The sequence below is a fragment of the Mastomys coucha genome, unplaced genomic scaffold, assembly GCF_008632895.1.
Source record: "Mastomys coucha isolate ucsf_1 unplaced genomic scaffold, UCSF_Mcou_1 pScaffold21, whole genome shotgun sequence".
Classification (NCBI taxonomy): Eukaryota; Metazoa; Chordata; class Mammalia; order Rodentia; family Muridae; genus Mastomys; species Mastomys coucha.
In genome coordinates, this window is record NW_022196904.1 from 148,427,815 (window position 1) to 148,445,626 (window position 17,812).

A 17,812-nucleotide genomic window follows, 5' to 3' on the forward strand; every position below is an offset into this window, starting at 1 on the left:
CTACAGTGGTCTGGATCCTCCCACAACAATCATCAGTCAGATGTGACCACAGGCCAATCTGATCTAGGCGATACTTCAGTTGAGATGCCCTCAGGTGACACAGCTGGAGCTGACTAGGATGATCACGCTTCTCATTGCTATGACTGAGTACTTAACTAACAACAATTTAAGTAAGGAGAGAAGAGTGCAGCTCGGCTCCTGTTTTAAGGAGATAAAGTCCATCAGGGTTAGGAAGGCACAGCAGCAGGAACATGACGTGGCTGATCACAGTGAGTCTGCAGTCATAAAGGCATAGGGGAAAAAAAAAAGAGGTGCTCTGCTCATGTTCCCCAGTGGGGTGGTATTCCTTTCTCAGTTGAACTTTCTGGGAAATGCCCTCACAAACACACTCAAGAGATTAGGTCCTTAGCAGTTTCTGTCTCCATGTCAAGTCGACAGGACGAAGCATCACAACCAGTAGAAATGGAGAGAGGCTAGGTGAATCCGAAGGACTGTACAACTGACTGGATTGGGAAGATAGGATCTAGGGGAGAATAAGTGCCAGGTCCCGGCTTGGGTGCCCAAGTGATGTGTGGCCATGTTCACAGGAAGGGAACTCTATCAGCTAGCAAGTGCTGTGCGATAAGTTATGCCCAGCGTTAGCAGTTTAAGACAGCAGATGTTTATTATCTCTCAGGTTTTGAGTGATAAGAATTCAAGAGTGGAATAGCGAGGTGGTTCGGACTCAAGACTTTGTATTAAGATGCCTCCAGGACATCTGAGGTGGGAAGGGCTTCTTCTGGGCTTGCTCCCATGGCTTTGGACAGACATCGTTCTGCTCTGAATTTTCATCCCTTTAATTTTTGTGCAAGAGATCAGGAGGTAGGTCTCTATTATCAAGCCACAGCCCAGCTCCTCTTTACTGGGTTTTTATATTAAGCCAAGTTCCTTGTCACCTGGACCTCTACACACTGCTGCGTGTGTATCCTTACAGCATGGCAGCAGGTTCCCAGACGTTGGCCCAGACTCTGTGATTCAAGTGAGAACAAAAGGGAACTGGAGCTTTGGGTACCTACCTTGCCTTAAGATTTAGTTGTTATCAACTCCTTTTGCTGTATTCTTTGAATGCAAACCATGTTGACAGGAGAGGTGTTAAGCTCTGCCTTTTAAAGGCAAGATCTGAGAATTTGGGGGCCTTTAAAAACGCCTATTGCAGATGAAGTATGATATTGCTGATTTGTACAGATGGCAGATTCGGTTTTGTACGTGTTAAGTTTGAGATGTCTATGAGAAATTTTGCTTCTGAACTGTAAAAGCACTTTATAAATCTTCCCTCCTCAAAGTGTTGGCTTGACAGCTAATTCAATCTCCTTGATACTGAACCAGCTGAGGCTGGCCTGGAACTTTGTAGCCCAGCTCAGGGTGGCCTCAAGTTCACATTTCTCTGCTTCAGCCTCCTGAGTGGCAAGGCTACAGGCATGTTCATTGTGCCCAATAACCCATCTGATTGAATCTTGGTGTGTTTTTTGTGTACATATGTGAGTGTCTGTGGATTCAGAGTATGGGTATGTGTGTGTGCATTCATGCAAATGTGCGTGCAGGTTTGTAGAAGCCAGAAGACAATCTGTCTTTATTACTTTTCTACTTCTGTGACAAAGCACTAGGACCAAAGCAACTTATAGAAAAAACAAAACAAAACAAAACAACAGTTTATTGGAGGTGTACCTCTAGAGGGTAAGTCCATGACTGTCATGGCAGGGAACATGGGAGCAGGCAAGCAGGCATGAGAACTTACAGTGATGCCACTCATTGGGAGTGGCATGGGTTTTTAAAACCTCAAAGCACACTCCCAGTAATGTGACTCTTCTGCCAATTTGACCCCATGTAAGGAGATGGCACTGCATTCCTGCCCTGTGAGAACAGCAAGTGTGATGTTGTAGAAGTAGGGAGGTCTTTCCCCTACATTCTCCTAGAGAAGGCAGCACAGGGTGAACACTCACTACACAATCTCTGTTGCTTGCTGTGTCCTTTCTTTCTCTGTTCCTCATTCTGTCTTCATCTCCCTCGGGCCTACAGGTATCTAAGACTCTATTTCCTGCCTGGCTGCAGAGCTGGCATCTAGGGTGATCTCCAGGCCCTGGGTACGGGATTGCTGCCAAGAGCTGATTTTATGGGCCTGGGCTCAGCTACCCACTCTGTGTTCTTTCCTTGTTATGGGCTTTGGGAAGCCGAATGGGAAACCTGCAGCATGCTCATCCTGCTCCTGCTCTGAGCAACTTGATAAGAGCCCGAGGTTGACAAAGTGACAAATACTGCTGTTAAATCTTATCAGACAAGAATCTTGAGATGGCAGTCCTCCAACCACTGAACTAATTTATGTACACAACAAAGAGCAGCGAATACCCCAGGGAAGCCTTTGTTTGTTTCTTTTTTTTTTTTTCTTTTTATCTCATTTCCAGCAAGAGCAATTTTAGTATACATGTGTATCTTCATTGACGAGAAGGAAATCAGGAGATTGTAGAAACTATGACCTAGAGAAAACTTCTATTTCTGAAACCCTTTCCCAAAAATGTACCAGTACAAAGAGTGCTTTTCTAAAGAACGATCCCAACCCCAACTTGACCAGTACATCGCTTCTTGTGAAGCTGTGTTTCTTAGTTGCCAATTTTTAAACAATGCTTATTCTGAGAAAGGGTCACCACCAGCTACTGGGTGTACATGCCTGTCAGAAAACATTACATCGAGCAGAGCTGGCTGTGTGTGCCAAGAGTTGTTGGTTCATTGCTCATTTCTTATTTGACAGAACCTACACACGCATGTATATATATGCACACACACACACACAGACACACAGACACACACACACATTGGGCACAGCGAAATGTAGAAAGGATTCGATTTTATTGCTGTGCTAAGTGTAAGAGGATGCCTTTAGTTGTGCTAGATATTTAAGGGCTGTGTTGCTTTGTGTGATACAAAGATTGCCACACCACTGCAGTTGGCCCTCCTTTACTTAGAGGCATAAACATTAGGAGTATGTAATCTAATCAGCCTATGCAGGATCCATTCTTGAACTGTAGAATTCCAAATACGTCTCTGGCCCTGAACTTGGTGACATTCAGATCATTAGAGGACGCCAGAGTTGGTGTCAGAGCATCGAAACACAAAGCAGCAGGGCTTCACTTCCTGGGAGTTATACTTTCTAATGTTCGAATTCAAGGTCACTTTCCTTGTCACCTCTTTGAAACTGTTGTGACAAGTTTTGACAAGTAGGCTTTACTTTGTGGTCACTTACAAGTGATTTTCAGTCTCTAAACTGTAGTTAGGAGGTTGATTTTTTTTTTTTTTTTTTTTTTTTTTTTTTTTTTTTTTGCGCATATGGCCTGAAGTTAAAGAAGAACACTGACCTTGGGTGTATTCAGATTGGCATCCTAGGAGCTTGCTGGGTCTGAAAACATCTATGTTTTTATTGAATGTAGACTTTCTATTTTTAGTTTCACCAGATGACTTTTGTTCCTGTGTATTTCTTTTTTAAAATAATATATTCCTAAGATATATATTCAAGTTTTTCCTCAATGAAATATACTATACATTTCAGTTTATATTGCATTTGTGTTTTATATATTATGAAGCTCCGTTGTTAGAGTGTTCATTAATTCTAGATTATTGCATCCTCTGATAAATGATCTATATTAATACTAAATATAATAGCTTTTTTTCCCTAACAATGTGTTTTCTGCTTAACAACTATTTAGTTGATATTAATACAATGTCTATTGTGACTGGCTCTTAGACACTTTTTTCTTTTTTTGGATCTTGAGACAAAGTTTTGACTGGTCTGAAACTTGATATGCAAACCAGTCTGACCTCTAACTCATAAAGATCCACCTGCCTCTGTCTCTGCCTCTGCCTCCTGAGTGCTGAGACTAAAGATGTGTGTCCCCATATCCAACTAGATGCTTCTTTTTAAGCAGCACGACTACCAAGGGTTTAAGTGACATTGCTTGCTAAGCCCAATCTTAGTGGTTCAGCACAATGGCTGGAAATCATTCTTTGGTCATTATAGCCTCTTTCATACTGTTTGAAAGTACTTATGTCACTGCTTTCTTCCCCATTCACTGAGTCTCTTGACAGTAACTCAGAATGCTCCTATTAGCGTACTTCATTTTCTTTCTTTCTCTCTGTCACTGTCTCTCTCTGTCTCTGTCTCTTTGCCCCCCACCGTGTGTGTGTGTGTGTGTGTGTGTGTGTGTGTGTGTGTGTCATTGTAATTTTCCTAAGCGGACTTCCAGTGAGTCCTAGTCAATGCTATCAAGTGAGTTTATAGTTCTGTAACTCCAAGTCATTTGTCTTCTTTGATCCTAGGTGAACTTTCCATTTTAATTTTGTGGTTTGGGTTTTGGCTGTCATTTAGGTCATAGAAATGAGGACATGCTTAGTACATAGCTAGTATCTTCAGTTTTTTGAGCTCATTGTTTATCTTCTATCAAAGGCACATACCTGTCTATCTGTCTTTCCAAGGCCTCCCATGGGAACTACCTCATCTAGTTTAGTTAGAGGGAGTTCTTCCGGAGCCTTCTATAGCATGTTAGGTCTAGGACTTTCTTCCACCACTGAGAGGCCTGTGTCTGTCTAGTCTGGAAATCTTACCTCCTCATTGACTTTTTAATAACCTCATTTATGACATCTGAGCATTTCCCTTGGTAGAGTTTAAGCTTGGAAATATATTAAGTATTATCTAGATATTCAATATCATATGATAAGACTTGTGTTTATGGTAGAGTATACCCATCTCATGGACAATACACTATTTTTTGTACACTTGCACCATTGGTAATATTAATTTGTCAATTAAGTATTGTAAGATGTTAAAAATAATAATTAATAAAAACAAAGGAATTAACAAAGATATAACAGTTTTCTAAATTACTAATTTTTTACTTCTGGAATTTTCTGTTTAATATTTTCAGATTAGAATTTTGTGTGGTAACAGAAGCCACAGAAACTGTAGCTATGGTGGGTGGAGGAAACTCATACCCAGCCCATTACACCCTGCTAGACACAGCTAAGACTTTTAATATTCTCTTAGCAAAGACAGAAAGCCACAAATTGACAAACCAAATGATCTCTAAGTTGAACTTTAAAGCAGTATTTTATTTAATTCATATGACTACCTTATTCAAGGAAATTAAAAAATCTAAGCATATGTTTGATATAAACATTCACTTCAAAATAATTTTTAATTGGATCAAAACACCCATTTAAGAATAGTAATTAAATTGAGTGAATTGAATAAATATGAATTTATATATGATGATGGTAAACAAAACATAAAAGTGATATATTGATACTTAGATTTATGGAATGCTAGAAAGCCTTTGCTATTCTTCCAAAATTATGTCCTAGCTTTAAAGAAGTATGTTTATACTTTCATAACCCAGGCAAAACGATATATGTTGTAAACCAGAGGCTGTGTTGGGACCACGGAAATGGGTTATCTAAATTAGGAATAACATTTAGATTGCAGTGTGAGCCAGATATTCCCTTTGAAGGAATAAAGCTTGCTATGTAGTCTGAATGGGCAGATGAGGACATGGTCTCAAAGCAAAATAGGACAGAAGCCATTTCTTGTGCATGTATGTGCCCAACTGACTTTAGCTCCTCACAGACACCGGAATCTAGCAGAGCAGAACCCTCACAGCCATCGAAGTCAAGAGGAAGATGACACTGCACACACCTGTTCCTACTTCTCTCCATTAGCTACAGCAAGTTATGAGGTCACCTAACACCCAATGTCAGGAAAATTCACTCAAAAGATTAGAAGTCAGGGACATGCGGCAACATTACTCCATCCAGTGAAGAAATCACAGAACAGTCCTGAGGGATCCTCTAGGTGGAGACGTGTAGCCAGTTCAGCACCCTTCTGCCACCTACCGTTCTTCATCGGGACACTCCTTTTCTACAGATGTTTATGCTCCTAAGAGTATTCCTGGATCTCTCCTAGGCTTGCGGTAGGCTCTTATGGTTCAGATTTCCCTTATAGCTTCCAATACCCATGAGCTTGCCTCCACACAACCCTGAGTGTGGCCTTCAGCTTTTCCCTTCCCTGGTTCCTGCCTGCATGGCGCTCTAGCACTTTCTTCACAGGGTCTCCAGTTTGTGCTGAAGGGCTCAGGCTCAGTTCTGTAACACCAGTGAACTGGGAGGCATGCTAGGATCTCCAGGTTTGTGCAGCTGTGAAATGACTTTTACCTGGGTTCATGCCCAGTTCGTGGGAATCTTAGCTATGCTTTGTCTAAACATGCACAACCCATACTCAATTAACCTACTCCTTCTGATGTTATTTCTTTTTTTATTGGTTATATTATTTATTTACATTTCAAATGTTATCCCCCTTCTTGGGTTTCCCCTCAGCAAACCCTCTATCCCATCTCCCCCTGTCCCTGCTTCTATGAGGGAGCTCACCCACCCACCCACTCCCTTCTCACAGCCCTAGCATGTCCCTATGTTGGGGCATCGAGTCGCCACAGAACCAAGGGCCTCCCTTCCCACGGATGCCAGAAAAAGGCCATTCTCTGCTACATTCTGTGTACATCCTATGTACTCTTTGGTTGATGGTTTAATCCTCGGGAGCTCTGAGTGGTCCAGTTAGTTGATATTGTTGTTCTTCCAATAGGGTTGCAAACCCCTTCAGCTCCTTCAGTCTTTCCCCTAACTCCTCTATTGGGGTCCCATTGCTCAGTCTGATGGTTGGCTGCCAGCATCTGCATCTGTATTGGTCAGGCTCTGGCAGAGACTCTCAGGGGACAGTCATACCAGGCTCCTGTTAGCAAGCACTTGTTGGCATCAGCAATAGTGTCTGGGTTTGGTGTCTGCAGATAGGATAGTTCCCTAGGTGGGGCAGTCTCTGGATGGCCTTTTCTTCAGTCTCTGCTCCACTCTTTGACCCTGCATTTCCTTTAGGCAGGAACAATTCAGTGTTAATATTTTTGAGATGGGTGGGTGGCCCCATCCCTCGACTGGGGACTGTGCTTAAGCTCTGGATATGGTCTCTACAGGTTCTCTCTCCCCTTTGTTGGGTATTTCAACTAATGTCATCCCTGTTGGGTCCTGGGAGCCTCTTGCCTTCCTGGCATCTGGAACTTTCTAGTGGCTACCCCCAGTTATTTCTTAAATAGCAATGCTTTATCCTTTACAGGAAGTTTCATGTGTATTGTGCTTTATCCTTTATAGGAGGTTTTGTTTGTGTTGGATTTATTCCCCATAGCCTGAGATCTTAATCTTTTTTTTTTTTCTTCAAGACAGGGTTTCTTTGTGTTTTCCTGGCTGTCCTGGAACTCACTCTGTAGACCAGGCTGGCCTTGAACTCAGAAATCCACCTGCCTCTGCCTCCCAAGAGCTGGGATTAAAGGCATGCGCTACCACCACCCGGCGAGATCTTGAATCTTTATTATCTCTCTTTAAAACCCTTTAAACTGGAAGCCCATTTTCTCAGTCAAGCAGCCCATCAGTGGTTAAGGGAACCATAACTCAGAACCCTGACCTCATACCCAGAACTTCTGCAGTTACTTCATCGAATCACAGGGGACTCACAGAACTCATAAACCCCACAATATTTAGGTTGATACTTTCTGACGTCTGCTGTGAGCTCAGTGTGATGGTCAGGAGGAATCTGGAGGCTTTTTATTCATTGATTTTTAAGACTGATTCTTGGACAGAAGGCTAGAGAAATTATGTGTATGTGTTCAGGGTCTTCTGTGTAATATTTATTGGGTATTAATTTACTTGGGTACTGCAGAATAAGATAGATTTGATTGCCATTCCGGTGAAGCTTCACATAGAGAAAATGCTTAGATTGGAGAGCAAAACTCACTACACGGATGATAGGTGTGGTGGCTTCTGTCATCACGCATATTGAAGAATTGTCACATTCTCCTCTTATTGGTAAGGAAGCAGAGCGATAAGACGAAATAACATGCATTGTAACACACAGGAAGTAATTTAATTTAGTTGCTTTGTTTTCAAGTCTTTTGTTCTTGAGAAAGAGTCTTGTTCTCACCCTGGTCCCAGACTCCTCATGTAGCTGAAGCTGGCACTGGTCCTCTTGTCTCTACCGCCCAAGTGCTGAGATAACAGTCATGGGCCACCACACCCAGCTTGATCTCAGTTTTGAGTGTAATTGCTCTTAACAGCCTTTTTCTACATGACAAGTATCAAGACTTAACATTGAGGAGAATCACACTGAGACAACAGTGTGTGTGTGTGTGTGTGTGTGTGTGTGTGTGTGTGTGTGTGTGTCTGTTATATGACAAACTATACTATCTTGAGAAATCAGGAATCTGTGCCTCTGAATCCTAGACTTTTCAAAACCAGGGCCTTGAGGCCAGGCAGAGAAGGCTTGCTGGTTAAACAGGCAAACTGGAATTTGCATTCCAGTACCCACAGCAAAAGCTCGCCTATCACTTATACCCCTGGAGGTAAAGACAAGGATTGTATAGCTGCCAGACTCATTGAAAAAGATGAGTTCCAGGTTCAATGAGAAGCCCTGTCTCAGAGGAACAAGGAAGAGACGAATAGAGAAGGACACTGAGTGCCCTCCCCTGGCCTACACTCGTGCATTGATATCTAGAGATTGAATGCAGGCAGGGCCTTGCACATACCAGACAGGTGCTTTACTATAGAACAGCATCTCCAACTTTGCTCACTATCCCTCAGCTTTGGTGCAGGATCAGTTCTAGGCAACACATAGAGACAAAGCCACAGATGTTGCCAAGAGGCTCTCTATGTTAGTCAGCTTCTGGTTGCTGATGATAAACTTACAAAGAAGAAGGAATTATAGTTGACTAATTATCATATCAGAAGTTTCGGTCTATGATTGCTTGGCCATGCTGCACTTGAGCCTGTGGTGAGGCACAATATCATGGAGGCATTGAGTTACAGAGCAGTCAGGAAACAGAGACCTGAGGCAGTGTCCCAATAGTCTCTTCAATGTTATTCTCAATGACATACCTTCCTTCTAATAGGCCTATCCTTCTAAAGATTCTATACCTTCTACGAGTGCTATAGCGTGGAAACCAAACTCTTAGTGTTTGGGCCTTTGAGTATGTTTAAAACTTCTTGGTGCTATGTTTTTGAAGGGTCTGTGGAGACACTGGGGAAGACATCAGCCACTGTAGAGCTACATGGAGCACTGTGCATTGGTTCAACTCTATCCTTCTATCTCCACAAGGAAGAGGTTAAGGGTTCTGGTCTACTATATTCTCAGAACATAGTAGACCATCAATGCATATTTGTCCAATAAACAGAGCCAGTATCCTTATTACCAGAGGCTGAGAAAGGCTCATTAATAAGGGATAAGACAAATTTAGAAGTAAAATAAAAAGGTGACATATATCAACTTGGATTTGTGCCTACATCTGAAGATTTACCATAAGGGATTAAAAATGTCATGGAAGCCAATAAGAAAGATGTAAGACCATGATAGGTGAACATTTACTGAACAAAGCCCAGAGAGAAAAAAATAAAGGAAGAGAAATTCATGGTGTACGACCACCAGCTTCGTAAAAGAACATACACATTTATCAAGTTCTCTGTTTTCCCAGTCTCTTTGGCCTTTGTCTTACAGAGGAAGTTGACACAGGGACTGGGCTCAGCTCTGAGCAGAGACAGCAGAGCCACTTTCACTAACACAGAGCAATAGAGAACTTTAAATATTCAACAGCAGGGAGGGAAAAGTGTCAGGCCCTGACAGGATGTGAGGCCTTTACTTCTCATCTTTCAATAACTGAGCAAGATAGGTTATATACCCCTAATTTATAAGCTTAAAGGGTGAGCCTGGTGGAGTATCATGCCCTTGGCCCATGTGACTGAAGTATTAGGCCAGAGAAAGGGTCAATACTCAGAGCTGTTTACTCTAAAGCACATCTGTTGCATTTCATGTTGAAAAAAAAAATATATATATATATACATGTTTTATGACCCTTGCAATGAATTAGCTCTTTGCACTTTCTCTTTCTGAAGTCTTACTGGGTTTATGTTTGCTTGTGAGAGCCTAGAGAAGTAGCCATTATACACAGGCAAACTGCTGTTCAAGGTGTCAATAAATTTGACATTTGTGGTTCTCATTCACAGCGACTGCATTGGGGGCCACGTGTAATGGGCCCTACTCACTTGCTCACCTTATTTCAAGTCACTTGAAATGTTTATCCTCTATTCTCTATTTATTTATTTTAAAGACAATAAAACATTTGTACACACATGTGTGGTTTGGGGGTGATGGTGTGCATGTGGGTTTGATATTCTTCCTCTTGCTTCTTTTCAGACCCCCGTCAGAGGATGAAGGAATGGATATCCCCTTCGAGGAGGGAGTGCTGAGTCCCAGTGCCGCAGACATGAGGCCCGGTGAGAGAAACATCTGCTCCTTTACTCATGGCCTTCTTCACGCAGACATTATTATTCAGTGAGAGGCCCACTTCCCATGCATCTGCTTGTGATGTCAGTGACAAAAGTAAAGAGAGGGAGAAAATGTGTGAGAGAAAGGTGTCAGGCCTGGGTTGGTTAATTTCAAAGTTGACTTAAACATCCGTGCTCACAGCTATGAGCTACAGCAAGTGATCTCCTGGGCCTGTCCTTATCTGCCTATAATTGGCTGTTATATATTACAATACCAAATTACAGACTATGTCTATGTTCAGTAACTGATACATAATTATATGGGCGATTAATATGGGAAAAAGTTTAACAAGAATGCTCTGTGTCCTAACTGTAAAAAGGCAAACTGGAACTGAAGGTGTATCTCAGTGGTATACTATTTATCTAGCATACACAGGAAGGACCCAGTTTGAAACTCAGCATCACACACACACACACACACACACATACTCACACATACACATACACACACACATACACACACACACACACATACACATACACATACACACACATACACACACACATATACATACACACACACACATACACACACATACACATACACACATACACACATACACACATACATACACATACACACACACATACACACATACACACACATATACACATACACACACACACATACACACACTAACACACACACAAAACACCAAAAATTACATTACTTTGTAAGGGTTTAAATTCAAGGCAAAAAGGAATTATAAACAAAAGGAAGTTATAAACTCATTTCTAACCTACATGGCTTTCACTTTATATTAAAGTCTCTCCCTTGTACTACACCAAGGCTAAAGTCAGACCAAAATCCTGAGCATGGCATCATTAGCTTAGCCTAATGAAATAAGAAGAGAGAACACACAATGTGGTAGGCTTGCTGTTGTAGTATTTAAAGTATTCTTCGAAATTCGAGTGATGTGACCTTTTTAAAAGGGTTGGTATTGAGTTTCAAGTCCAGCACCTTGTATCTAATAGGCAAAGGCTTTATAAGTAAGCCATATGCCAACACACTTAAAAGAAAAAAAAAAGTCCTATAGTCAATAGTAACCACTATATGTCTCTACAACTCTTGAGAGTCACAGTATAACTTCAAATAATAAAATCATTAAGGCTATGGTTAGTAGCAGCTAACTACATATGGCTATTTAAATTAATTTAAAAAATAAAACTTTTATATTTCATTCTTTAATAACATGAGTGTCATTCTAAATTCACAATAGCCCTATATAAAACAATCAGCACAAAATTTCTTTTGGCTATAACTGTTCTGAGAATTTCTGTGACATCCGGATGGCTTTGTTTTTTCAAATGTTTCAAGGGAAACACTTTTCAAGTGGTATGTTAAGATGTTCCATAGGGCACAGTGTGAGAGATGGTCTATGTGGCAACACAGCACTGTGATACTATAATATTAAAAAAGATCCTAATAAACTATCACAATACCTGGGGGGAAAAAAGGAACAGTAACATTGTTTAGGACAAGGACAGAGTTGCAGGGCATACCAGATGCCTTCTAAATGCCTCGTGCCAGGAAAGCCTATCACTCTGGCTTGGGGTGAGACTAGAAAATATTTCTTCTACCACACTGTCACACAGAACACTCCCATGACCAAATATGTCAAAGTTTTCATATAAATGCCAGGTGGAGCTGAGTAGTAGTGGTGCACGCCTTTAATCCCAGCACTTGGAAGGCAGAAGCAGGCAGATTTCTGAGTTCCAGGCTAGCCTGGTCTACAGAGTGAGTTCCAGGACAGCCAGGGCTACACAGAGAAACCCTGTCTCAAAAAAAAACAAACAAAACAAAACAAAGAGTGGGAAGCTAGTAAGACTCAAGCTGGAAGAGGATCAAACATGTCTCCTGCATCTAGAGAAGGCCCAGTCTCTTATCTGAAGGAAAATAAGGGCCAGAGATTGCATCTGTAGACCCACTGAGCTCAGTTAAGTAGAATCTAGTAACTGCCAGGTTACTGTTTCTCATCAGTCCTAAGCTAACCAGGGGCTTTTAAGGTTGTTATAGAGAAACAGGGCTTAGGTAAACGCCATTCACAGTGATGAGTATTTTGTGGTTGACTCATAACTGAAGAATAGTTCCTTTCTGTGTCAGGTAAAGTCATTCTTAGGTTCTTGATAAGAATGATTGATGATAATTATGATGTCATAATGCAAATATAAAATGTGTTTAGGGCAATGAAGAATTTGGTTTCAGCCTACTAGGGAAGAACAGAGGAGTTTGGTTTAGGAGAGAATCCTTTCATCTGGGGGCTTACAAGCCAATCAGTCTGAATTTTAAAGGGCCATGACTTTAATAACCTGCTCCTTGGATATGTAAGGCAGTTAATTCATGAGGACTTTTCTCAGTCTGGGAATGTTGTTTAACTAAAGCACCTAATTTTTCCTGAAGACCCACTAAGAAAGTAGAATTCAAACAAGTGTTGGCTGTGTCTGTCAAGAGATTAGGCCAGAATTTTAGAAGAATGTTTGCTTAGAGCTGCTCTGATAATCATCAAAGGGCATGTGGAACCACTGAGTGACTTATAGGATATGCACCAGTCAGGTACTGGGAGCAAAATTCAGGGCTTATGTTTGAGCATCTGTTTAGCCTTTAGCACTTAATCATGAGAAATCTCCACTAAAGTCATCCTAAGGTCCAAATGCAAAACATCCCTTTAGCCATGCCTTCTTCGAGTAAGGAAACTAATTGATAGGATTCCTCAAAGCTCACCTGATGTATTTTTATTGAAAGCTCAAATCTTGAGCAAATCTATTTGAGGAACACATAAAATGAACAAAATGTGTATTCCTCAACATTGGAAATTCTTCAGTACTAGCATGCAGTCCAGATTTTGTTTGATACACGTGTAAAGGTTTTAACATCATATTCCATATGGCTTTCTAAAAGGTCATTGAATCAGATAGGGTGTGAAGTGGTTTGAATAGATTTGGCCCCCATAGACTCATGTGTTTCAATATGCTTGACCCAGAGAGTGGCACTATTAGGATGTGTGGGCTCTTTGGAGTAGGTGTGGCCTTGTTGGAGGAAGTATGTCACTGTAGAGGTGGGCTTTGAGACCCTCCTTCTAACTAGAGAGAACAGCCTTCTGGTTGCCTTTGGAACTAGATGTAAAACTCTTAGCTCCTCCAGCTCCATACCTGCCTGGGTACTGCCATGTAAATCTCCCACATTTCCTGCCTTGATAATGAACTGAACCTCTGAACCCATAACCAGCTCCAATTAAATATGTTGCCCTTTATAAGATTTGCCATGGTCATGTATCTCTTCACAGTAATGGAAACCCTAAGACAGGACGATTTCTTGTTGGGAAATAGAAAGAACTGGGAATTGAACCTGGGCCTTCATACATACTAGGCAAGTACTATACCACTGAGCTCCATCCCTCAACCTAGGCAGTCAGGTTTTCAGGGATGCTCAAATTTCCTAAAAAGGAAACTCAGAGAAGAGTCAACAGCAGGAAAAGAGGACACTCAAGAGAGTATGCTTCTTGCTTAAGTTGCTTGGTTTTATAACTTTGTACTAATTGAGTGCACAAGAAACTCATTCTGAAATTCCCAAAGAGCCTCAAAGGGTACAGTCTGGTTTCAAACCTTCATGGGGAATTTTAAGCTACAAAGTCAGAAATCTTCAAGATGAGGGCCCAGGGCTTATCCATAGGAGACACTGCATTTCTGGAATGCTGCTTGCTCTGCAGCCTTCTTAGGGCAGCACCTCCCCATGGGGAACCATCCTAGTTTGCTTTCTATTGCTGTGATAAACACTCTGAGCAAAATCAACTCAAGGAGGAAAGAGTTCGTCTGGCTTACACATTCAGGTCACATGCAGCCTGTCATTAAGGAAAGTCAGGGTAGGGGCTCAAGCCTGAACTGAAGGAGACACCATGGGGGAATGCTGCCTTCTGGCTTGCTGCCTAGGCCTCTGCTCAAACAGCTTTTTTAATATGGCTCAAGAATCGCTGCCTAGGTACATCCCACAGTGAGCCGAGCCGTCCCACATCAATTAGCAATCAAGAAAATGCCTCACAGGCACACCACAAGTTTGATTCAGATAATCTCACAATTAAAACTCCCTCAGATAATGGGCAGCGTCAAGTTGATAGGTGAAACTAAGAAATTCTATTCCTTGTTAACATGATGCTCGGATACATCACATGAAACCACACCCTCTCCTTTCTCGTTTATCCCTAGAGCTCACATTGATACCTTAACATAAAATATAGTACAGCTTTAAAAGTCTGGTTTTTAACATTTTCGACACTTTAAAAATCCAATGTCTTTCTTAAGTCCAAAGTCTTTTAACTGTGGGCTCCCCCCATGCCACTTTTTAAAAGTTATATCTATTCTAATTCTAAGGGGGAAGAACCAAGGTGTAGTGACAATCAAATCAAAGTAAAACCAAAACCCAACAACATGAAAAGGGCCAGTGTCCACACTGTCCAATATTTGGAACTCATCATACAGGATCTTCTGGGCTCCAAAGAGCTTGGGCAGTCTCACATCTCTGGCTTTGCCATCTGTATGTCACATAGCTTGTCGGGTAGCTCCTGCTCCACTCCACATCTGCCACTGTTCTTAGTGGAGGTGTGATCCCACAGTCCAGGCATCAGCAGTATTCTGTGTCCTTACTGCAACTGAGGCTTCACCATCACCAATGAATGGCTTTCCCTGTTCTCTCTTAGGGAACTCTGACCCTGCCACACAGTGCTAAGCTTCAGCCACTCTCCATGAACCCCTTTCTGCCTTCAAAACCAATACCATGTAGGAGATTCTTGTTTATTTCCAGGTCTCCACTGGCCCATGGATTCTGAGTGCTGATTACTTTCTAGAAGAATCTACCATGATGGTAGTCTCTTTGGTGCCATGTTCTGGAAGCCTTTGAAAGTTGGAAAAAGCCATTGAATGTTGTAAGCAGAGCTTAAGGGGCAGGTTGTACTAGAAGCCTGAAAGACAGCAGTGTTGAGACTAATGGGGAGAGTGGAGGCCTGGCTCATGAGGTTTCAGAGGGGGCAAGAGGACCTTATTAGCAACTGGGCTAGAGGCTATTTGTGCACCATTTAGAGAAGAATCCAGCTGACTTCCATCCTTGTTCTAAGAATTTGTATGAGGATAAATTAAGAAGTAATAGACTAATTTCTTTGATGGAAGAAATGTTTTGAAAACATAACATTGAGTCTGTAACATTGTTACTTATTGATTATTCTTATGCAGATCTACAGTGAAATAAAGCAAGTGGGGCAAAAAGAAAGAAACAATATTTCTTTCAAGATTATGTGGGGATGAGTCTATATTACTAAAGAGATTAGAGTTGTTAAGGAGGAGCTTACTGCTTGGCACTGGAACAATAGAAAGGCTACCCTTAGGACAAGACCTCACTGGGTGCCAGCTTCTGTATTGGTTTTTGTTGTGGGTACTCCTGCTGTGATAAAATAGTATGACTGAAGTCAAGAAAGAGTTTCTTCTTGGCTTACAGTTCAGAGGCTCCATGTTCACAGTGGTGGGGAAGAAGTGGCAGCAGGAACAGGAAGCCGAACAATCACATCTCAGCTGCACGCAGGCTACCAGTCCCCAAATCTCACTCCAGTGCCATACTTCTTCCAGCAAGGCTGCCCCTTCTAAAGATTTATTTTGTAAAATCTCCCACAAACAGAACCTCCTCAAGTGCTCAAATATATGAACCAGTGGGGGTTACTTCTTATTCAAACCACAACAGGAACTAAACATGAAAGTTACCTTTCTGGAGCTGGAGAGATGGCTCAGCAGTTGTGAGGACTGGATACTACTCTTCCAGGGGACCTGGGTTCAATTGCCAGCACCCACATAGCAACCCACAACCATCTGTATCTCCTGTTCCAAGTGATCCAAGGTCCTCTTCTGGCCTTCAAGGATATTGCACAAACACGGTGCACAGACATCAAATAGGCAAAATATACCCTTAGTATAAAACAAATAAATGTTAAGGAGACAGAGAAAGAGAGAGAAGGAAAGAAGGAAAAAAGAAAGTTAGTTTCTTCTTGTAGAATCCAAATTTCTATCACATGAGTCACCTATCCTAGACACATAGTCAAGAGATTTTCTTCCTAGACAGCAGGCAACAAGGGACAAATAAACTTTTATAACCTTAACCAGAGAGACAGGAGGTTTGGAAGCTGAAAGAATTGGCATGATCTAAAGTTACTGGGAATTTATAAAAACAAAAACCAAACCAAACCAACAAAGAACAACAAACCAAAGACATCTATAAACATGTTATGTCCCTGGCAGCATTGAGAGTACATCCCATCTCTGACAACACACAATGCCAATCAACCCAAAATCAGAAACTGTAAAAGAACTTAGAGTGCTCCAGAGAAGCTCAGATGGGCCAGGGGGACTGAGAGGAGGAAGCTGTAGACAACGGACTAAACGTTACATGAGAAATATGAGGACTGACATAGGAAAGTCGCCGTCACATTAGCATACCTACCAGCAGGCCATGCATGACAGAGGTCTAGATCTAAGTCCAACCGAAATGCTCCTCAGCCATTTTATGACAGTTGAGGCTATATTCACTGAAGGATGTTAGGGGCATTTTTGGACTTTGGCTCAATTTACAAGTTCACGTTCCTGTGCCTGGTTCATTTTCTTGAACAGCGCGATAACAGGTGAACATCCTACAATGCCATCGACTCTGTTTTGATATGCTCTTTAAATGTTACTGTTCTCATGAATTTTTTCTGAAGGCATAGAAGAAAGACTGCCCCCTCCCACCCCCTATACCTTAACATGCCCACTAATGTGTAATCCCAGCACACACTGCTCAAGTTTTTGGATTGTTTTGTTGCACTTTGTGTGGTGGTGAGGACGGAGCTGAGGACCCCACTCACACTAGGCAGTCTGTCTACTGCTGAGCCCAGTGTGAAAGAACTCAACAGAGGTGCTTCAAATTCAGGCTGTAAAATCAGTATAGTCCAAATAGGGCTTGCAAATGAAAAGAGATGCTAGGGAAATGTCAAGGAATTTAGGAGGCAGAATGGTTGGAACCAGAGATAAAGAGTAAATGTTTCTTTTGAGCTCATAATGGATATCTCTGTTTAGTTCAAGTAAGCTTGTACAAGAAGGACTTGCCTAACTCTGTTTCTGTCCACTAAAAGTCTCACGGGTAGAGACACACTGCAAAGAGAGGATTCAAGCTGCTTCTGTCAGCCTTAGCATGGGTCATCGTGAGCATTATAAACAGTAATGTTGGATAATACTAGCTTATGTGGTGATTTCCTTGGTAAATTCAAATAGTCTAACTAATGTACTTAAGGTTTTACAAAAAAAAAAAATGAAAGACAGGAAAGGCCACTGAATAATTATGTACAGAGCTGTCAGAACCTAAAAGTAGGTT

The 17,812-nt window shown here is 41.7% G+C and overlaps 1 protein-coding gene across 20 annotated transcripts in view; it reads left to right on the forward strand.

Moving 5' to 3' along the window:
• The window catches only part of Prune2 (prune homolog 2 with BCH domain), a 254,707-nt gene that overhangs the window by 194,119 nt on the left and 42,776 nt on the right, over nucleotides 1-17,812 (forward strand). For all 20 annotated transcript variants that reach the window (XR_004123517.1, XM_031389852.1, XM_031389858.1 and 17 more), the window contains one exon: nucleotides 10,301-10,380. Coding sequence is in view for 19 of the 20 variants with exons in the window: in XM_031389852.1 (XP_031245712.1) it covers nucleotides 10,301-10,380 (80 nt within the window). In the remaining variant the exon portion in view is untranslated. The remainder of the gene's footprint in view (nucleotides 1-10,300; nucleotides 10,381-17,812) is intronic.